At 37.8% G+C, this 20,382-nt stretch overlaps 1 protein-coding gene across 4 annotated transcripts in view; it reads right to left on the bottom strand.

Annotated features, from left to right (window-relative positions):
• Positions 1-209: 209 nt before the first annotated feature.
• CACNA2D3 (calcium voltage-gated channel auxiliary subunit alpha2delta 3) overlaps positions 210-20,382 on the bottom strand; it is a 388,669-nt gene continuing 368,496 nt past the window's right edge. For all 4 annotated transcript variants that reach the window (XM_036390972.2, XM_036390973.2, XM_036390974.2 and 1 more), the window contains 4 exons: positions 18,035-18,146; positions 2,418-2,530; positions 1,540-1,622; positions 210-704 (listed from right to left, as the gene is read on the bottom strand). In XM_036390972.2, the coding sequence (XP_036246865.1) occupies positions 612-704; positions 1,540-1,622; positions 2,418-2,530; positions 18,035-18,146 (401 nt within the window). In that variant the 3' untranslated portion in view covers positions 210-611. The remainder of the gene's footprint in view (positions 705-1,539; positions 1,623-2,417; positions 2,531-18,034; positions 18,147-20,382) is intronic.

Below are 20,382 nucleotides of genomic sequence, written 5' to 3'. Positions count from 1 at the left end.
TGACTCTCTTTCTAAATGCAGGTAAGATATTTTATGGCTATTTCCAGAAACCAAACCTTCTCTATAATTCAGCACCACATATTACCTGCTCAGCTTCATACACACACAGGTATTTCCTTAGCTTGTTAATAAAAGCTATTCTGCCTTATTGTAAAAGCCAAGTCCCATTTTCGTCTCTGATTTTTTTCAGAAAGAGGCTAAAAGCATAATAAAATATCATCCATTTATTTTATTTTCTTCCCATCATTCATTATTTGAACAAATATATTAGCATACTTAAAATACACTCTGAAACTGTGATTTTAATATACTTTATTGAAAAAAGTACACAGTTTAAATTGTATTCAATGGGACAAAGCAATGGTCACCTCTATCTACCAAGTCCTTTTTTGATGAATCATGACTGCCATATGCCAAATTCACATCTGCACGACTTGCAAAGTAAAAAGATAAATCTTTTTTCAACATATCTTTAAGAATTTATATCACCAACAGTTTAAAATCATGAAATGCTGATGCTCTGACTATATTTCATGTCCTCTATGTTGCACCATTTCCCAGTTCACAGTTTATCCATGTTTTAGCATGCCAGTTGAACACATCAGTCAATGTCACCTGGAGAAAATCATCAATAGTAGAGGAAGAAGAACAAGAGAAGGTTTAGCACTAAGGCCTGAGACACCGCCACATTCTCTTGCATTTTCCTAAAGAAAATAAAACAACAACAAAAGAAAATAAATACAAGCCACTACAGTCAATTATGACACATGCTTTTTTAGCAAACATAGGCATTAGAGCACTGATGCAAACAACAAAGCCCATAAATTAAATATACTCAGGAAGTTAATGCAAGTACACATTTTGAGTTGAACAAGTTTAGGTTGTAGACTGAAACAACAAGCACTACACCATCCTCTCTAATTTTTTCTTTAGGTCTTGTTCTACAAGAACACTATATCAGCAGAGGCAGAAATTAAAGTTACTCCAGAGTAAAAAGGATGACAATGAACCTATCCTGTACAAGCAACTGTAATCACATCCTGGTCTCTACCAGCTCTCCTTGGGCTGTGTGAGAGCATTATTCCCAGAGCAGTAAATACATGGTGTGGAGGGGTCACTATCCCTCCCAGGCAAAATTATGTGTGAGCACAATGACTATAGCATGACAGGGGTGATACTGAAACTAATTACTGAAGCAAACATGAACAGCAGAACATTCCCAGCCATCTCTAAGGAATCCTGTGGTCACTGCTTGGGCCAGAGTAAGTTCTCAGATATTCCTGGCTGCCAGTGCTCATACCCTACCACGTTCTCTGACATGACACAAACCAGTCTGCAGAAGCAGCAACTCAAGGCATTGTCTACATGAGTACAAAAAACACTTGTAGCACTTCCAATATCCCTCACTTCCCTGACTACTGAGTCTTATGATGATTTCCCAACATTTCATCTTGGAAGATAGTTTTCCTATTAATCATTTTTAAAGAAATAAAAAATTTACCAGAGCTCAAAAGAAAGGAATAGTAGATAGAAACTTACTTCAGGGTGAAATCCATGACAAGATTCTGGGCGTCTTCTTATCTTCTGAGATTTCAACCGTTCACATTTAAGGGATTCATTATGTACAAGGCAGTTAAGGAGAGATGCTCTGAGCATTGCATTCTCATGGGATTGTTTTGAAATGAATACAGTGAATTTCAGCTCCTTTCTTCCTCTCCATTAAAACCCCAAGGTGATATGTGTGGTCACCACAAGGAAAAGAAAGTGATTCTAGTGCTTTCCTCTCTGTGATCTGTGTTTTCAACAGCACGTGTGCACTTACACTGCTGACCTGCCTTTCCATAAGTCTGCAATAAAAGCAGACCCCAGGCTGCTTCTGAAAAATTCCAGCTTATGGGAAAAAACTAATCCTGAACTACCTGAACTACAGAGCAGCAAAAAACAGGAAGTAGAGCAACAAAAAAATCAAGTGATATATTTACTTTGCTAAACTTTTGTAGATTTGGAAAGCAGGACTCTGAAACATTTTCAATGCTCCAGTCAAGCCTTAAATAGAGAGATATCTATATTAGAGTGAGTTCTGTAACTTCCAGTATAATGAGGTCCATCTGATAAGAAAATTACATACTTAGTAGCTTATTTGAAAGCTGTTCAGCTGTCTAAGGACCATGACCTTATGCTACATAGGATCCATGTAAGTGTGTTTGCTTAATTCATATTGGCTGTGAAAAACAGGAAAAAAAAAAAGTGAATGCACATATGAAAAAATGTGAGAACATATTCCCAGATGGCTTAATTTCAAACAGCACATATAATGGGTGATGATGTCATGCAATACAAGTTTTACATGATAAGAAGTTTTTCAATATTTGCATCTTGAATCTCTTTCTGACCAGTTTGTAATAATAAAAGGATATATCTTATTTCTATAGGTGCCATGGTAATTGGTGGGATAGAATCACAGAAGCATTCATTATCTACTACCACCATGAAGAGGTTGCTACTTGGGATCTGCTGGATAACAAAAGACCTGAAAATTAAAAAGAAAACAAATAATGGTGACATAATCAGCATTTCTGAGCCACTGGTTCTTGTTAGGAGTTTATCAGACTTTTATGTATTTACAGTCTGGAATGGAACAGATCCACAACTCTACTGAAGGCTCCCCTGCAGCCACACACTGACAGCTCACAGCCCCAAACTTGAGTCTCTACAGTTGTATCAGGCCCTTTGTGCACCCTGGGTCTTGCTTGAAGCAACAGCAACTCCTGATCAGCTTTCATCTGTCCTCTGGAGAGCCATTTTATTACTGAGCCAACAAAACAGAGATTAGGCCTCAGCAGTTTCCAAAGTGATTTATTTTAGAATAATGACTATCTGGTATAAATATGGTGATAACTCAGCACCACATTCAAATGAAGACAAAGTAGGCAACTCAAAGGGAGAGCAAAAAAATAAAGGCATTTTTTGTAAGAAGGAAATCACCCAGGGAAGGATCCTGTGGGCACCAGTCAGTGATGCACAGAATTTCTGTGAGCTGAACCCTTAAGCACATACCAAAGAGAAAAGGGGCAAAAGGCAGAGCCAGATAGACACTATTTAAGCCAGATAGACACTATTTAGCCTTTCTTTTGAAACTCAGGACACAATACAAAAAATGGCTTTAAGCTCAGACCCAATTCTACGTGAAATTTTGAAGCAATCTGTTAGAATTTGTACATCCTATCAGCAGCATGTCAGCCATGTCAAACAACACTGAAATCTGGCAGCTCCAAGAATTAGGTGTTTTGCAGTGTGGTTTGCTGTAAATGTACAGAATGCTAAGTGAGGGTTTGAGCATCAAGAAGATGTGGAGAGAAACATATTTTTCCTCAGACATCTTTCTTTAAAATACATATTGTCTTACTATAATAACTCCCTGCTTTTTCCAAAGATCACAGAAGATGAAATAGCAGAGAGGGCAGGGAATATTTAGACCTAGCCTAAGAAAAAAAAATTTGGAAAACTTACTATAAAAATGTTGCCAACGGAAAGATTAAATGCTTTTCAGTATTTTTTAAACTTACTGAACCTCCATTAAAATTACACTTAGAGTGATCTGCAATATGTTAACTTTATGTTTATACATGAAATATACATTTATGGCATAATGTAAAAGGCTGAACTTTATAAATGTACCTACCAAACAGCTGGAGCATGTAGCAAGACTGACATCATTGTAATGGAGCATCTGTGGCTTTGTGGATTTGTGTGTGGGAGAAATGGGGCCAATAAAAGGAAAGGAGGAAAAATCTTTAGCAGGCAATAGCACCAAAATTGTACTGCATGAATTTCTCAAAACAGCTATGAATAAATCAAACAGTAAAGGATAGAAAAAACATTACTTTTATTGCCAGAAATTGGCACTATTTGCATTTTGTGCAGTCTGAAACTTATATTCATTGTATCTTTAAAACTAGCTCAGAAAAGAACCTGATGGGCATAAAATGCTTTAACAATTAATTGGATGCTAAAGGATTAATTTCTTTTTGCTGAGAAGGGAGTAATTACTCTTCTGTTTTACCTGTGGTGTGCCCAAATTCAGGCCCTTTTTTGATACCCCTTTTTGTCACCCCCCCAGGTGAACACTGGAGCCTGTGGAAAGCATGTACCCCACAGCCAGGTTTAAATTAAGGTGCCAGCTCGGGAAAGCAGGGAAATTTCCCATTCTGATCCTTCTTTCACCCACTCTGAGGTGCCACAAGGGCTGTGCAGTATGAGGCTATGCCTTCCTCAAACTAGAGAGGGGAGAAGAAAAATTCCCATCATTTCACCTAGCTGGGATGAAAGCACTTAATCCAGAAGAGTGTTTCAACTACAGAATTATGATGCTGAGTAAATTACTACACAGCTAAACTATGAAGTCTAGCAAATTTTTCTGTATTGCTTTATTACTGAAAGCCTTCATTATTTTTGATTTCATCAATTTGGGGAATGCAGTACCTGCATCGACTGATGGAAATTATGAATTAAAAGCAGTTCAAAGAGCAATATATTAGTTAAGTAAAAACTCCTCTCTAGGAGCTATATCACAGGTATCAATGAAGTACCTTGACTCTGTTTACCAAACAGGGAATATTCTCACAGACCTACAGGCTGTTTAACTAGTAGAGAAGTTTGTGAAGTGTCTAAGCTTATGGTGGCTGCCACAGAGCTATAAAGAAACATAAAATACTGAAAATTTTGGCCCTCTGTAGCATTTTTTTCCTTAGTGCACAATAACAACTTCACTAATATCTTGAAAAGTGAAATAACTTGCTTCTCATCCTCCTGCTAGAAGTTTTTTAACATTTTAAAAGAAAATGTTTTCTTCCATCAAGAAGTATATGGATGTTTCCCCTTACACAATTCTCAAACATAATCTGCAAATGAAGTTGTAAAGCCAACATACCAACAAGTGAAGATAGAGGATTCAAGACATCGATTGAGCCAACCAAATAAATAAGGGCAAAAATGTCCATTTCAGCTTTCTTTTCTATTTCTAATAGTTTGCACAAACAAAATATACCTCCTTCAGCCATTGTAATTTAAGATCATTTCACAGTCATGAGATATTCCTACCCTCACCAGATCAGTGGCAAAGAAATTTGTGCCAGTTGTAACCAACACGGTTGCTGTGTGACTATTCAGATAATTCACATGGCACTGCTTCCATGCCCAAACTGGATAAAGCACACAATCATCCCAGCAGCAGCTCTGCCCTTTGAGGCCAGCCTTCTGTTCCCATGGTGACATGCATATGCATCTTTGAAATTCATTTTGAACACTCATGCCAGTAAGTCTCAGGAACCAAACATTCAGAGAAAACAAAAGGTGCACAAACACAGTCAGACCAAAGCCTTTCAGAGACTGAGACATTCCACCAAAATGCTTCACTGTGTAAGCCAAGGCTCTGTTGCAAGGGAGAAAAACCTCCAGCAAACAGCTTCCATGGCTGCAGGGAGAAATGAAGTCGCTGACAAAGTAGGGAAAATGGTATTATCTTTTTGTGAGATCCACTGTGAGTCCCTAAAGGTTCTCTTACAATAACCATTCCTGAACACCTGCTGGCTTAAGCTGGCATTTGTGTCCCTGGTAATATGGAAACCAACTCTCAAGGACTGAGTAAGGGGTTTGGCTGAACTTTATTGCTGCTTTAACAATCAAAAGAAAGTCTATGTTTAAGTGCTTTATTATTAAAGAGAAGGTTTCACATTTAAAGGATAAAGCTCTTCTTGTTTTAAGAAATGTAAATCTTTTGATTTGAATCCTTTTTCTCTACTGCAGTATCATCACCACCATTCAGTGGGGCAGCACAGGAATAGGCTTGCAAATATCTCCAAATATAAAACAGACTAAACTGTTGAGGTTCCTGTTGAAGCTACTTTGAGTCAATAAGAAGCTTATTAATAATTTCTCCTCCATCTTTCATCCACAGAGGAACTAGCTTGGTTTATTTGATGTACAGGTTCAGAGGCTTAAAACAGACCTGAAAACAAACTATTTCTTGACTTTGTGGGGAAGGTGGGGAAGGAAGAAATTTAATACTTGAAAGGGGTAGACAGAGAGGGAGGAAGAAAATCTAGTTATGCCAAACTATTTTGTTAATGAAGAAAAAATAACAACAGAGAGTAAGTCTGCAAGGAACTCTGTATTTTGAGTCAGAGTGTTACATGACAATTTTGTCATGTTGCACACACAGTATCTGTTTCTTTTTGACCTCTTTTGGTTTTGGTCCATATAAAAGCATGAGCGCAACTAAAATGCAAACAGGTTTGGGAAAAATACAACAGGTTCATGTTTTAATTGGAAGTAGAAAATATTTGCTCAAAAAGCAATACTTATTAATCTGTTCCTCAAAAATTAATTTTTCATTGTGCAATTATAAAAAAATAGACTTGGACTGCAGGTACTGCTGTGTTCATAATTATATTTGGTAGTCATGCTTCTGAAGGCATGAGAAGAAAGCACACTTTTAATGTGTGTCTGGTGGCTAAATGACTCTTCCCACAGATAATCAGTTCTTTCTCACTCCTTTAGGCAGCCTCTAACCTGGAAAGCATCATAAGAGCACTGCAGGGCAAATGCTGGGGTGCAATCACAGCTGCTGCCTTTGAGCACATAGCTCAGGTTCCTGCAGTAGAAGGGTGAGCACCTCCAGCTCTGGCCATGCAGAGACACAAATTATTCAAGGATAATTCAGGGCAGGAGCTTGGCTTTGGGGATCTGAGTCAACCTCTGCAGAGGGCCCTTCTCTCTAATGGATGGACAGTGATCCTGCAGAGAAATGCATCCTGAACAGGGTGAAACATGACACTTAGCAAAGCCAAGTGTGGGCTACAACACCTTTTCTGACTGAGCCAGCACATTACATTCAAATCTGGTTTGTTGGGTTTTTTGGGTTTGTTTTTTGTTGGTTTTTGGGTGTTTTGTTTTTGTTTTTTTTTTTTGTTTAAATTTAAATTGGAATCTCTCCCTTTTATTTGTACACGTAAAAGTCTTTAAAGAGTTATAACATATATTCTATAGTTATAATAATTTCTTCCCCAGACTGTTAAAAAAAAAAAACCCAAACAAATCAAATCCCCCAACCTAATTCCCAAAATTCATATTATAAGAATTGCTTTCTACTGTAAGGAGAAATAATTAGAATATATACAGTACAGACAGTGCAGAAGCAGGGACTGATCTGACACTGCCCTTGCAGCACTACCTTCTCTCCACACTTCTTTCTCTTCCTTTCATCTTTCTGTCTCTGAACCCCTGGGTGGTAAAGTGTTTGTGAGGGAACTGGGAGAGGGACAAACCTCTCTGGGAAAGGAGGAAGATGCTCCAAGATGGAGGAAAGGACAGGGACAGCAGGACAAGCAGGGACAGTGCCCTGTGGGAGAGGCTCTAGGGAAGCAGGTTTGCTGCTCCTGCAGGAGGTGCCTTTGCCATGAGAACTCTGCAGAGTGTCTCCTTAGAGATTCTGGAGCATTTCCCATGCTGATGGAGGCAGGTCCAGCGGGAGCAAGGCAGAGCTGTGCCCTTTGTCCCTCCTGGCTGCTGTATCCCCTGACAGACCCAGCCCAGCTCACCGGCCAACCTGCAGATCACACCCTTCTGTCAGTCACTGATTCCCCTCCTTAATGCAGGCCATTGCTTCACTACAAATACCTCAATCATATGGTCCAAAATCTGTAGGTGGCAGGCTTAACACCTTGTCTCTGAAATGCAGTTGGCTTCCCCTTTCTTTTCCTAGCATAGCTGGATCAATAGCAGGCAAAGCTGAGGGAATTCTATGTCAGATGCACCAGAGATGTGTCTCATCCAGCTAAGCAAACCTAACCTTTAAGCTGTTTACTCCCCACTATTTGACTACAGCATCTGCTCTTAAAGGAAATCAATATTGCAGCTGAGCAGCTTAGTCTCTGTATTTCCATGCAGGAGAGGTAATCCATTTGCTTGTCCACTGGTGTTCAGCTTTGGACAGGATATAAACTGAACACAGACATGAGGTTTCCCTGCTAATGAGCAGCCACTTCCACAGCCCCAGCACAGTGAATCTTGGGGAAGCTGCTTCAACACAGCATTTTTTGTAGGGGCCTGGCAGCTGTAAGAGAGGGCACAATGATAATGGGTTGTGCAGACTGAGGATCCCAAACACCACCATTTCTTGGTCATTTGCACTGAGCTATTTTCCTTTTCCTGGCCTGCAGCCCTGGTGCCATTGGCTCTGGTGGCTACTGACACTGACACAAGGCTTGTTTCAGCAACAAAGAATGGCAGGGAACTCCTGGGAGCATTCAGAATTCTCTGATTTTCAGATCCATGGCCCCCTGTTTTCTTCAAACAGCTGCAAAGGCTGAAAAGTGTTAGAGGGAACAGAACTAATGTCAAGCAGCAGCATGGAACTCGGAAGACACAGGATAAAACTATGCTTGTGGGACCAGAACATTTAGAGAGAATATCTTCTCATTATACTGAAGAATGGAAGATATTTCTTTGTAATTTGGGGAGGATTTGAACACAGCAACAACACTAAAAGCAATTCAGCTTGTTTAAAAAAAATGCTGTGTGTTTCCTGTTAAAAATTAATTCTTTTTTTCTCATAGAAATACTTCATTATTGCACTTTGCTTTAAAAAAACTTTGTTCATGAGTAATAATTGCTGATCTATGTGCTGTGTTTTACAATAGGTAATCTCTTTTAATTTTACAAAAATATCCTGCTGTTATATCTGTGCTTATAACAGACACTATGCAGTAGAATAGGTGGTCATGACAAATACATGGCTTAGGCAGGATTTTAGTAATATAAATATTTAAATCACTGTACAGATTCACTCTTAATTCCATGCTCAGGAGCCTTAGCAGCCTGATTTAAGGGCAAAAAAAATCCATGTATGTATTTTCAATTTTTTCCTTAATGACCACGGGAACACTATTACTATTGTTTAATGTCACAGTGATATCTGTGGGACTTAAAATCAAATTATGAGTAGAAAATCAGAGTATTGTGTTAGCAAATGTCCCTCCTGCACATACATAATCATATCAATAATTTTCATGTAACAAATGCACAAAGATGTGAGGAAGTGTCTAAATTTCCATGGAACTCAACTTAGATAGCCCTTAGTGGCCACTCTGGCTCTTGAGCATCACTCTAAACTCAGCCTTTTCCCCCTTGGTGTTTCAGTACATTTTTTGTCTGCAAACCTCCATTAATGAACTTGGAGTATTTTGGATGCAACTTTGGGATTACATTTCACATCTGTCAAATGTGATCTTTCCTATTTTTTACAGAAAAAAAATACCAGCATGAGGGCAGAGTGAATGGAAAATATTGTGCATGCTGCACTCAAATATGTGTTACTCACATAACTGTTGGTTGCAAACGTTCAACCCTAATGGTCTGGAACAAACTTTAAGAATTCAACTGGAGTGCAGATATCCACTTTGCTGTTTCCCAACTCCTATCATGTGCTTTCCAGGCTGTTGGACACATTTCCAACCCACATCTCTCTCGCTTATCACATTTTTGTAATGAATGAATGAAATGTTTATATCACAGTCAAGTTGTGCTACTTGTTTTTTGGTTGTTTTTTTTTGTTTTGTTTTTTTTTCCCAAATAAATGATGACAGAGAATGAAATATCTAATGCAATTTGTAAAAATAATATATATGCCAATAACAACATTTCTGAGAGCTGGAGCTGTATATAAAAAATCAGCTAATGGTTCTCTCACATGAAAAGAGGCAGATAAACTTCTAGCCTCAGGCTTGAAATTGGATCTTGACCTCATGCTAGCAAAATATTGTCACCACATACAGCCTCACTGCAGTACAATTTGGTATCAGTGCAAACATACTTAGAGCAAAGTTCAGCACTGAGGATTTGGGTGAGCAGTGTCATCCTCACCATTCCTGTGCTGCTGAATGCTCAGAGCCCCACGGAGCTGTGCCATGGCTGGAAACTGAGGGGTTCCCATCAGGATCCCCCAAAAGTGCCCATCCTCACTCACTCCCCACCAGGAGGGGATTCTTTCTCAATTAACTGATGCTCAGACAAGAGTACTTGACCAACTGCATGTTAGGAATGCTTCAAACATCCAAAAACTTAGAGTGCACAGCCTTTAGGATGACTGAAGATCCTCAGTGCAGTGAGGCATTGGACTGTTTGTGACCTTTCTAGTGCAGCCACCTTTCCATATGAGGTGTAGGAAAATGGAGAGTTTCCATCTCCAGCTTTAAAATGCATTGGCAGTTTTTCATCAAAGAAATCAAGACCAGAAATCCCACAAACTTTAAATATTTGCCAGCATTCATACCCCTGAACAAACCCAAGGTGAGTGTGACACATGTGGGCCTCCACAAGCACGGTGGGTACCTGGTTCTGTGCTCACAGTGACCAAGAGAGGAGACACAGTGACTGGTACAAAGCAAATCATATCAGAGTCTCCTAAAGACTTTTTCTTTTCACAGTGACACCTGGTTAACAAGACCACAACAGAGAGGTCAGGAAAGATAATCCAGGCTGAAAAATGCAGCTCCACTACAGCATGTTAGCAAATATGTGTTTTTAGCAGAGTCCTTTAGCTCACTACACAAGTAGTTGTGGTTTCTATTGAGAGACATCTCAGATTGTGTTTTTTAAAATGCTATATGATTTCTAAGCTAGGTTCTAAATATAATTTTAAGATTAAAAAGCAAGTTGATAAATTCTGGTTTAGAAAGGCTCACAGATATCATATGACATCGTAAAAGTAACATTTAATTGCAAGAACTGCTGGCTACTCTTTTCCACAACTTTAGGTCAAGTCTCATCAACAATATGACTCTAACAAGGAACTGCACAACAGAAACTGAAGTATAAAAAGCAGAAATGACCTGGAGATTCACATTAAAAGAGCAATAAATCCTGGAGCTAAAGTCCTCATTGGATGTGTCCACAGAGTGTTTTGCAAGGATGTTGTTAATTTATTTCTGTTAACATAAACTTTAGCAATGATTGAGAAGGCCACATCTGAAAGATTCAAGCAGACAACGTGCCATCTTTTCCACAGCCAGCTAAAACTCTGCATTGGTTTATCTAATATACAAATGTTCCTTGCACAGCTTTCAAATCTTAAGATTCAAGCTGTTTTTCTAAGTTAAAGGCTTTAAAATATTCATTAAGCTACCCCAAACCCTTTAAAAAGGAAACTGCTCCATGTAAAGATGTTTAAGCCATGTTTGCATTGTTTTAAATCTGCCTATAATATGAATATATTACAAACTAAAATAATGTTACATTATTAGCAATTCTTCACAAGTGTGCCTGGCTTTAAAAATTAATTGCAACGTTTCTCAATTTCAATAACCTTTTTCTATCCCAAGCCATTATTAATAAAAATAATATATATTACTACTGAGCTCTATATATTATGGCATACATACAACTTTTTAAATCCCTTGTCATTACAAAGCATCCTTTCATTGCATCAGCTACTTTCTATCATTTCATTAATATTTATTAATGCTTGTTTAAAATGTAAAATTAAGCTAACTTTTAAGTAGATTATGATTTATATTTTAATGGAGTACTGATTTTAACTATGAAGAGTGCAGATCACCACATTCTCCTGCAGAGGTTTTATTGGAAGTGGGAGTTAAGAGAAAGAATGCATGTCTTGTCCTGATGGTGAGAGAAAATCTGGTAAGCTAAACTTAATTTTCACTAAAATTCCAAGATTTTGTGGTGCTTTCAGAGGGAGACATAAGGTGGCAATCTGTGTACAAACAACTAAAGTGCTCCAGAATTCAGCAAGCGTACAAAAAATGTTCTGAAACAAAAAAAAAAGAAAAAAAAAAACACAATCCCCAAGCAAACAGAAATTCTCCAGCCTTGAAAACTGTCCAAGGGATTGTTAAACTGATGACTGGCAGGCACAGACCTGCCTGGTAACTTAGATATGTCTTGCCCTATTATTTTATGTACCTTTTTTCTTAAATGAAAATAGTAATTTAGAGTGTTTCCTGAACTGGTCATTCAAAATATACATTATCAAAGGGTAGAATTAAATTGCCCATACAGTGACTTTAAATTACACCTGCATGACAAACATTATAATCACTGGTGCCTTTGAAGTGAAGAGAAAGTTACTCAGCCTGCAAGTGGAGAAGTGTGGGTAACACACAATATAACATTTTAAGCTAAGTATAAAGACCTTTAATAAACAATTCTTGCAGTTTAAATGGCATAATTTGATACTTTTTACAAGGAAAGAACAAGGAAAAAATATTTTTGGATCTTCTGGAGTTTTGGGGTTTTGGCTAAAATAAGTTTCTAGAAATACTGCTGTTGCCTCAAGTTTAAAGACTTTTTAACAGCCATAAGTATTCTTCAAGTCTGGAAGATCTACTTTTCAAAAGAGAAGTGCAAGATAATTCCATATACTTAGATTGTGATCCTCGAGACTTCAACAATGAACCACTGAGGCATGCAAAACGCAGTTTCCCTTGAAGATATTCCTTCAGCTCCATGTACACCTAAGAAATGTGCATGGAGCTGAAAGAAATGAAGGACTGCTCAGCATTGTGAAGAGCAGTCCTGAGCAGTTTGGCTGCAGCACACCTGTGACCCAGCATGGGCACAGGTCAAAGCCATCCATGTGCCATCGTCCTGCGGGTACCGGGCACGGCTGCTGGGAAAGAACTCACAGGGTGGGGAAATAGAGACACCATTTCCCTTAGGATGATGAAAGGCCCATACAGTAAAAAAGAATACAATCCAAAATGTCTTCTAGAAGATTTATAATTTAGAATCTAGAATCTATAACTTAATGCCCAAGGACAGACGCAGGGACATTGAGAATGCATTGATAGAGCTCTGAAAGAGAAGAAATCGGCCCTGGGTGCTTTCCCTGGTTTATGTGGCAAGCTGGTTTGTTTAGAAGTAAACTAACTACATCTGAAAAGGCAAATGATTATTTATTTCATGGGAAATTGAACTGTGTATTTCTTTTCACGTTTTAAACATGATCAAGTACAGCAGTTTGGCAAGCTTCTACTGAGAAAGAAATGCGGAAATATTTTAGCAAATGGTGGTATGTCTCGAGATTAAGTGGGTTTTAAAAACCATTTCCATTTTAATGTCTGCAGATTGCACTGCTCCTGACACTAATATACTCATGCCCTGAGCAGTCTGCATCTAATTTGTGTTGTTATTTATCTGTTACTGCCAAATCTGTGCATTTAGTGGACAAGTCTGAAATTTGCCATTATAAATCCACATGAAGGGTTCAGTGTCATCCTAACCACACTTCCATTGCCATTTACATCTTTTTTTGACAATAAATGGCATTCGATGCCCAGTCTATGAGAAAGCAAGAGAAACAATTTGGTTTCTTGACGGTTTTCCTTGTTTACTTAATGTCTGCTTACTAACTTTCTATTGGAACAAATAAATGATAGATGGGACAGTGTTTAATCAAATAAGTAGTTCTTATACATTTTAACAGGCAATTTACAAGTTATGCCCAACAAGATAAAGTAAATGCATTCATCTTTTATATTTGGCATAATTAAAATATGCATAAATCTTTCCCAGGGCTAGGATGATTGTACCTAAATGCTTCCTTGCTTCCCTAGTGACAATATGGCTTTCTTATATTTACTTTCCTCTTTGTCTTAAGATTGTGAACAAAGGATCAACGGGAAACAAAACAGTTTCTTTGGGGTTTTGGTATTGACCTTGTAGACCCATGAGTGCTGCAATTAAAAGTGAAGGGGGGTTTTTTGGAAGTAAGGCCAGATTTTTGATCTTCATCCAAGTCCAATATGTCATCACACATCAACAGGAGAGGTTAAAAGGGCAAATTTTTAAGCATTTGACTGTGCAACTGCTGCCTAATCTGTATGCCCACAGTTTTTACAGTGAACACACAAATTTGGCAACTATGCACTCAACTGACTCCTTGCAACTTAGAAACTTTAACATTAAAGTACAAATAGTCAGATGACTAAATTGCTTTACTCACCCTCATAGCAGTTATAGCTGAAATTAATGGTATTTTCCCAAATGAAGCTAAATAAAAACATTTGAATTTTCATGCATAAATGAGATTTGCAATTAGACAAAACCATTTTTGTTTGTTCTACAAAGACATGGAGAATATACTAAAAAGACTGGCAAACATTTTCTAATCAAATGTCTTAATAGCCATCATCAATTCTATTTCATAAGGACTTTGACATTCTAAGGATTCTTTTCTTAGACACTTTTACTGCAACTAAAATTTGTTATGATGATATTCCCAGAAGGCAAAAATTGGTGAGGTACCCAGTGAGCATTGCTGAAGAACATTGGTTTGCACACTTATATTTAAAATTGGCTAGAATATTGGGACAATACTTTATAAAATTACAGGCAGCACTGAGACAAATAACGTCTAAAACTTTTGATGTCTAATCAGAAACTCATCTTTGAGCAGCACAACACCTTTAAAGCCCATACCAAGTCCATCTGTCATTAGTGTAGTTCTGACTCACAGAACAAATGCCAGTTGAGAATGATAAAGAAAAAACATTTCTCTTTAGCAATTAATTACTGTCAACGTTGAGGCTGTGATAGAACAGTCTATGATATAAGCTTTCAGAAGTAAAGGGGTTTGTTTTTTTATTAGGTTTTTTGCAATAAAAAGGAATAGCTTACTGGAAAATATGAAACCAATTCAGATTTTAAAAAAATCCCAGTTTTTCTCTCTTGTTGACAGTGCTTCGAAAATGTGGGTTGACTTGTTTTTGATTGCTGTTTAAATAACAGATTAATTTAATAATCATTGGGATATTGAATAACAACAAATTATGGGGTGGGACAGCCAAACCCTGACCCTAATGACATTCTTATGTTAATTCTTATTTTCTTTTAGGCTCCTGCTTTCTTAATAAAACCTATATTTTTGAAAATCGTTTTTAAACGTTGCAATTTATCCCAAAGTAGTTTGCTTGTAAGAGATAAGTTTACATATTGAGAGTGCATTTTATATGTCTGTATATATTTATTGCCTGACTCAAAGCCTGCTTAGGTGTATAGGTGTCCTTCCATTGAATGAGTTCCCAGAGATGGCTGTAAATGTGAGCCAGCTGTTAAAAAAGTAATTAGCAGGTAGTCCTTTCTACTGTGAGATTTATTTTAGCATATTTCAATTTAAATCCAAGTGCCCATGATTAAATTTATGATTGGAAATGTTTATGAATTTTCATTACTGCAGTTGGTAACTGTCCCTCTGTGCATGGGCAGAGTATTTCTACAAGATCAGTAACAGCACACCCACAACAGAATAAAACTGAGCCTCTGCCCTCACCCTGTGACCTTGCTGGCTATGACTGTGACTTTGTTAGCAAAACCACAGTATTTGTGCCCAAAATGTCTTATCTGAGTAACATTATATGGTTTCAATTAACATCAGTCATCATTTTTACTTCTACTAAGAGACTGTTTTTAGTCTCCTTTTTCAGACAAGGGCTCTATAGTAGTGCCTGGCACTGCAGGAACAAAAGCCAGGGACTGGGGTATCTTTTGACACAAACTTGCTTAAAGCAGAGTATTTGCACAACTTTTGTCTGCAAACCTCTTCACAATATACTGACTTTCAAGTAGTTTTTCAGTATTCCACAAGGTGCATAATCAGGTAAATATTTACAATTATCTTCTTCTATTTGCAATAAATATTTGCAATTATGTGTCACAGATTAACCTATAACATGATCTAATGAGGACACAGAAAAGAATCCCACTGGCTCAAAGTGATGCTGCACAGGTTAAGCACCAGCACAGTGTCAGCTCCAAACTTGCTGCATAAAAGATTGAACCTGAATTCTGACTGATTGAGCCCATCATTCTTAAATTACAAATATTAAGCAATACACTTGCTTGTAAAAATATTTATTGGTACTGAGGCTATGAAACAGAAAACTGGGTCAGAAGATGTAGGTCTACAAAGGACTTTGGGTCAAATTCCTGAGCTGTTCTGCGGGAAAGTGTCCTGGGTTATAACAAAAATATTTGGAATCCAATGCAGTCTGCAATCTTAGATGCAATTTGTAGATTGTTAATGACAGTGGGTAAACGGGATAACGAACAACTTTCCCATGAGAATCTAACAGCTCTTCTGGATTATTTCTTTAGGTTTTGCCATTGCTTGTGGAGAAAAATAATGGGTGCCTTGAGATCAGTTTGCAACTTACAGGGTTTTCTTTTATTTTTTTTTCCACTGTGGAACACAAAATGTTTTTCTATGAAAAAGATCTTAGTGCATTATTTTTGAAATACTATAATTTTCACTAAACTCAGTTTCCAACTTGGTGCGTTCCAAGTATTGCAGAATTGTATTATTTTTGAAACTTATTTCCTTTGACCTGAAGTTACCTAGGAACACAGATTAAAATCTGCATTCCTTTGAGAAAACCTAGTCCTGTTAAATTAATCTTCTTTGCATGGAATCATGTCTGTTTGCAATATTTAAACAGAATCATTCAACGGTTAGGGTTTGAAGGGACCTTAAAACCATCTGGTTCCAGCCCCCCTGCCATGGCAGGGACATCTTGCACTAGACCAGGGTGCTGAAAACCCCATCCAACCTGGCCTGGAACACCTCCAGGACTGCATGATAATTTGCAGAACTTCTCAGTAACTTTCTGTTAAATTATCACAAAATAAGGCTGCTTAAATTCTACAATGTTGGCACAAAGCACTCCCAGCAGTGTAACCTTCTTTGTATTCAATATGTCAAGTGGAAAAATCACGGCTTGATTTTGTTGAGTTTGTACTTTTCAGGGAGTGGGACCCATTGTTGCATTTAAAGGGTTCCAGAGCATCAATTTACAAAGCACTCTCATACTTCTATTCCACAAAGCCATATAAAACCAATTATTCATACTAGACATTAACAATTTCCTTCTACTTAAAAGTTGGTCAGTAGCAAATGAAAAGTGAATATTAGCACTTAAAATTTATCTGCAGTGTACTTACTCCTGTTTCCTGTTTTAAAGCAATGAAAATATCAAGGAGAAAATTTAGGAGTAAGTCCAGAAGCACACCTATTGACTTCAAAGTGAAGTTTTCACCTTTATTTGCTAATTGCATATTGATTTAGCCTGGAAAGGAAGAGCTGTAACAATTTTTGTTTAACTTATAAATTCTTCCTGACGTTTATATTGATAGACAAATTATTGCTGTAAATACTAATCTCCTGGTGATGACAAGCTCTCAGCATAAAGGAAATCCAATTAAGAGACTTATCTAAGTACAGAAATTTGCATAACCAATACCTATGCAGTTTCACAATTAAAATGTACCAGTACTACAGTCAAAATGTCACAGCACATGGGCAGCAAATGCAGAGAAAATACATTTTCAGTGTGAAAGAGGAAAGCTAGACTGAAATCTTCCACTTCTTTTTGCTCTATAAGGGACAAGTTTACAGGAGCACTGGTAGAAATGACATTACAGCACTGTCATGTGAGATTTGTTATTAACTCAGCTTCCCAGCACTGGAAGTTTGGAGAATAGATTTAATCGTCTCCCACTCTTTCAGACTAACAGTTCTAAGAAGGAAACTCTGTTTGGCATTCCAGTAAAACAACCAGATCTCACAAGGAAATTCCTGACCTATCCAGCAGGGTTTCACTCCTGGACAGGAGACTGAACAGCACTTACCTTTTGAATCTAAGTCTTACAGCCTATGCCCCTAGAATGCTGCCTGTGTTTAGGAAAAGAATTAAAACATTCACTATTTGAAATTAACATAAGCCTCTACCACTCTGACATTTTTTTGGTAGAAAGCAATAGGCACGGCTTTAATTTAAGAGCATCAAAGTTTTAAGTGACCCCTGTAAGAGGAGAAATGACACCTTGACAGAGGTCAGTACCCAGGATAAAACACAACAGACTCGTACATTCTTCAACACAGCCTCAAATAATTCAGTTTTATTGCTTTGTCACAAACAGTTGCATTAAAAAAAATAAAAAAAAAAAAATGGAAAGGGCTTACTTGAAACAGTCATCGCAAGCAATGTTCCCCGTGGTCTCCTTTATGGTGCGCTCGGAAACAAAGGCTGGGTACTCTGTGTCACAGGGCTCCAGGGTCTGCTTCAACCTCTGAGCTATAGGCACAGGAAAAAACATCTTGATGTTAACATGAGAAGAACAGCACACAAAATTGTGAACAACATGAGATGCTGTGTTACAGAGCTCACAGAGAACGGAAATGTTACTCAGCTTCTGCCACCCTGTGAGATTTCCTAGGCAGTGCATAACGCTATTTTTTCAATTAAATTAAAAAAAAAAGTTTATCCATGGAATGTAATTTTGCAAGATAGCGCTGTTAAAGTAGTTATTAATGGTTTAGCCATTGCCAACCTACTTTACATTTATGCATGAGTTTTTATTCTTTCTGTATAGATCCAAGATGGATTTACTGTCACTTTTATCTCAGTGGTGCTGTGCATCACTAACCTTTATTCATGGGAGTTTACATTTATTTGGTATGTAAATTGTGGTATATTTTACTGAAGCCAAAACATGTATTTTATATTACAGCTGGGGAATCTTTGTAGGGTTTCATCAGTTAAAATAACTCTGTGGGTGGGAGAGGCAGAAGAGTTACTTTACCCAACAGCAATGTTTGTTATCTGCTTCCCAAAATAGTAATAATTAAGACTCCATAGCACCTTTAATCTGAAGTCTTTGCAATGCAAGGAAAAAGTGTCACTATTTCCATCCTAAAGATTGGGAAACTGAGTTACCAGGGAGCAGAGGGGCTGGTTCAAGGTCAGACTACAGGACAGCTGCTCTTCTGGCTCTCATTCTGAAGTATCTGACACAAAATGTTTCTCCCTCATTCCCTTTCTTTTTCCTCTCCACCCCTTCATTGTTCCTTAACACAGAGATACACTTTGCACATCAGCACAAATGTTAGCCCTATCTTAAACTAATTGCTAAGTGGGAAAACAAGATGAGGTATGGCAAAAATAGATTACACAGAACAGGCTCTTGGGCTTGACAGACCTTCCCTGGAGATGATCTGTTTCAGAGTGAGGGGTGCATCCACTGAGCAGTGCCAGGGGAGCCACCACATCTGCATTTCCAATCACACCAGGGCAGGCATTTCTGAACTGTTCACACTTGTTGTACGTGATAAAACCCCAAAAATTATTCCATCAAATGCACAGATCTCAAAGGAGGTATTAAAGCTGGTCAGAAAAGTTTTGTTATCTCTGATGTTTTCACTGTGGTTGTGAGATGTTTAATAGTTCAGCATTTTTTAGAAAATTGTCTTACTAGCTCTACTGCACCTCTTCCCTTTCTCTTCTGTTTTCCTTATCTGTTGTCAGGAATGACTGGAGTTTATCACCTGTGTTTTGAGTCTACCCTCACTTGTATCAGCATATGGCTTGTGTATCCAAGAGGCTGAAAAGATTCACTGGTCTCACATTTCCTGCACCTCACTAGAGTCCAGAAGGTGATGGGGTTGTCCAAGGTTTAGGGGTTCTTCTCTCTCATTTACAAATGTGATTGCAATTACAAGATCTTGTGCAGAAGTATTTTCCAAAGCAGGGTTTGGCAAGGAAGCAGGTGTGTGTGGACCCTCCAGCATCTCCACAGTACATCACATTCTATTAATGTCACAGTTTCAGTGGGAAGCAATTTCTCCACTCGAGGAATTAATGGTTTTTTGTTGGTTTTTTGTTTGTTTGTTTGTTTTTTTCCCTTGAGCTTTGGTAAATGTTCTTAAGTAAAAAATAAATGTGCAAGTTTATTAATTTTAATTTCACAAAGTGCAGTCATAAATATGACAACTCTGAGTGGTAACATAGCATTACAGAAGACAATACCTAAGCATTTGCTTTTCTCTTCTGCTCTCTTGTGAAATATCTTCTGCTTTTTCTTCCTAAAATATGCTGCTTCCAAACAACCAACCCTTGCTATCTAACCAGATATGAGCTGGGCAAGCACTACTCTAAAAATACTGAGATCCCAATGAGCATCTTGAGGGGGTATTTCCAATACTCTTAACTCATCAAAGTGGAGCAAGTGACTTGTGAAATTAAAACTTCACTGTCAACTAACCATGAATGGAAATTTCTCAATAATACTGGTCCATCAAAGTGCTGCACTGATGGTTTTGTTTTAAATAAAAGAAAGTTTGGAAGTTATTATTGCCTCTTCTGTAACGAGTGCACTCTCAAAACGCAAACTCAGACATTCATTTTCATGAGCTGAAGAGGGATGTTGTGTTTGAAAGATATTTTCTCTAGCATACAATGCAAGTTCCACTGGATGTTTCATGTCAGGCTATATTAAAACATATTTGTGCAGTACATTTGGAAAAAAAAAATA

This window comes from Molothrus ater, chromosome 11 (assembly GCF_012460135.2).
Source record: "Molothrus ater isolate BHLD 08-10-18 breed brown headed cowbird chromosome 11, BPBGC_Mater_1.1, whole genome shotgun sequence".
In the NCBI taxonomy this organism is placed as follows: Eukaryota; Metazoa; Chordata; class Aves; order Passeriformes; family Icteridae; genus Molothrus; species Molothrus ater.
The sequence above is the reverse complement of the archived record's forward strand: the minus strand, read 5'-3'. Positions and strand labels throughout refer to the sequence as shown.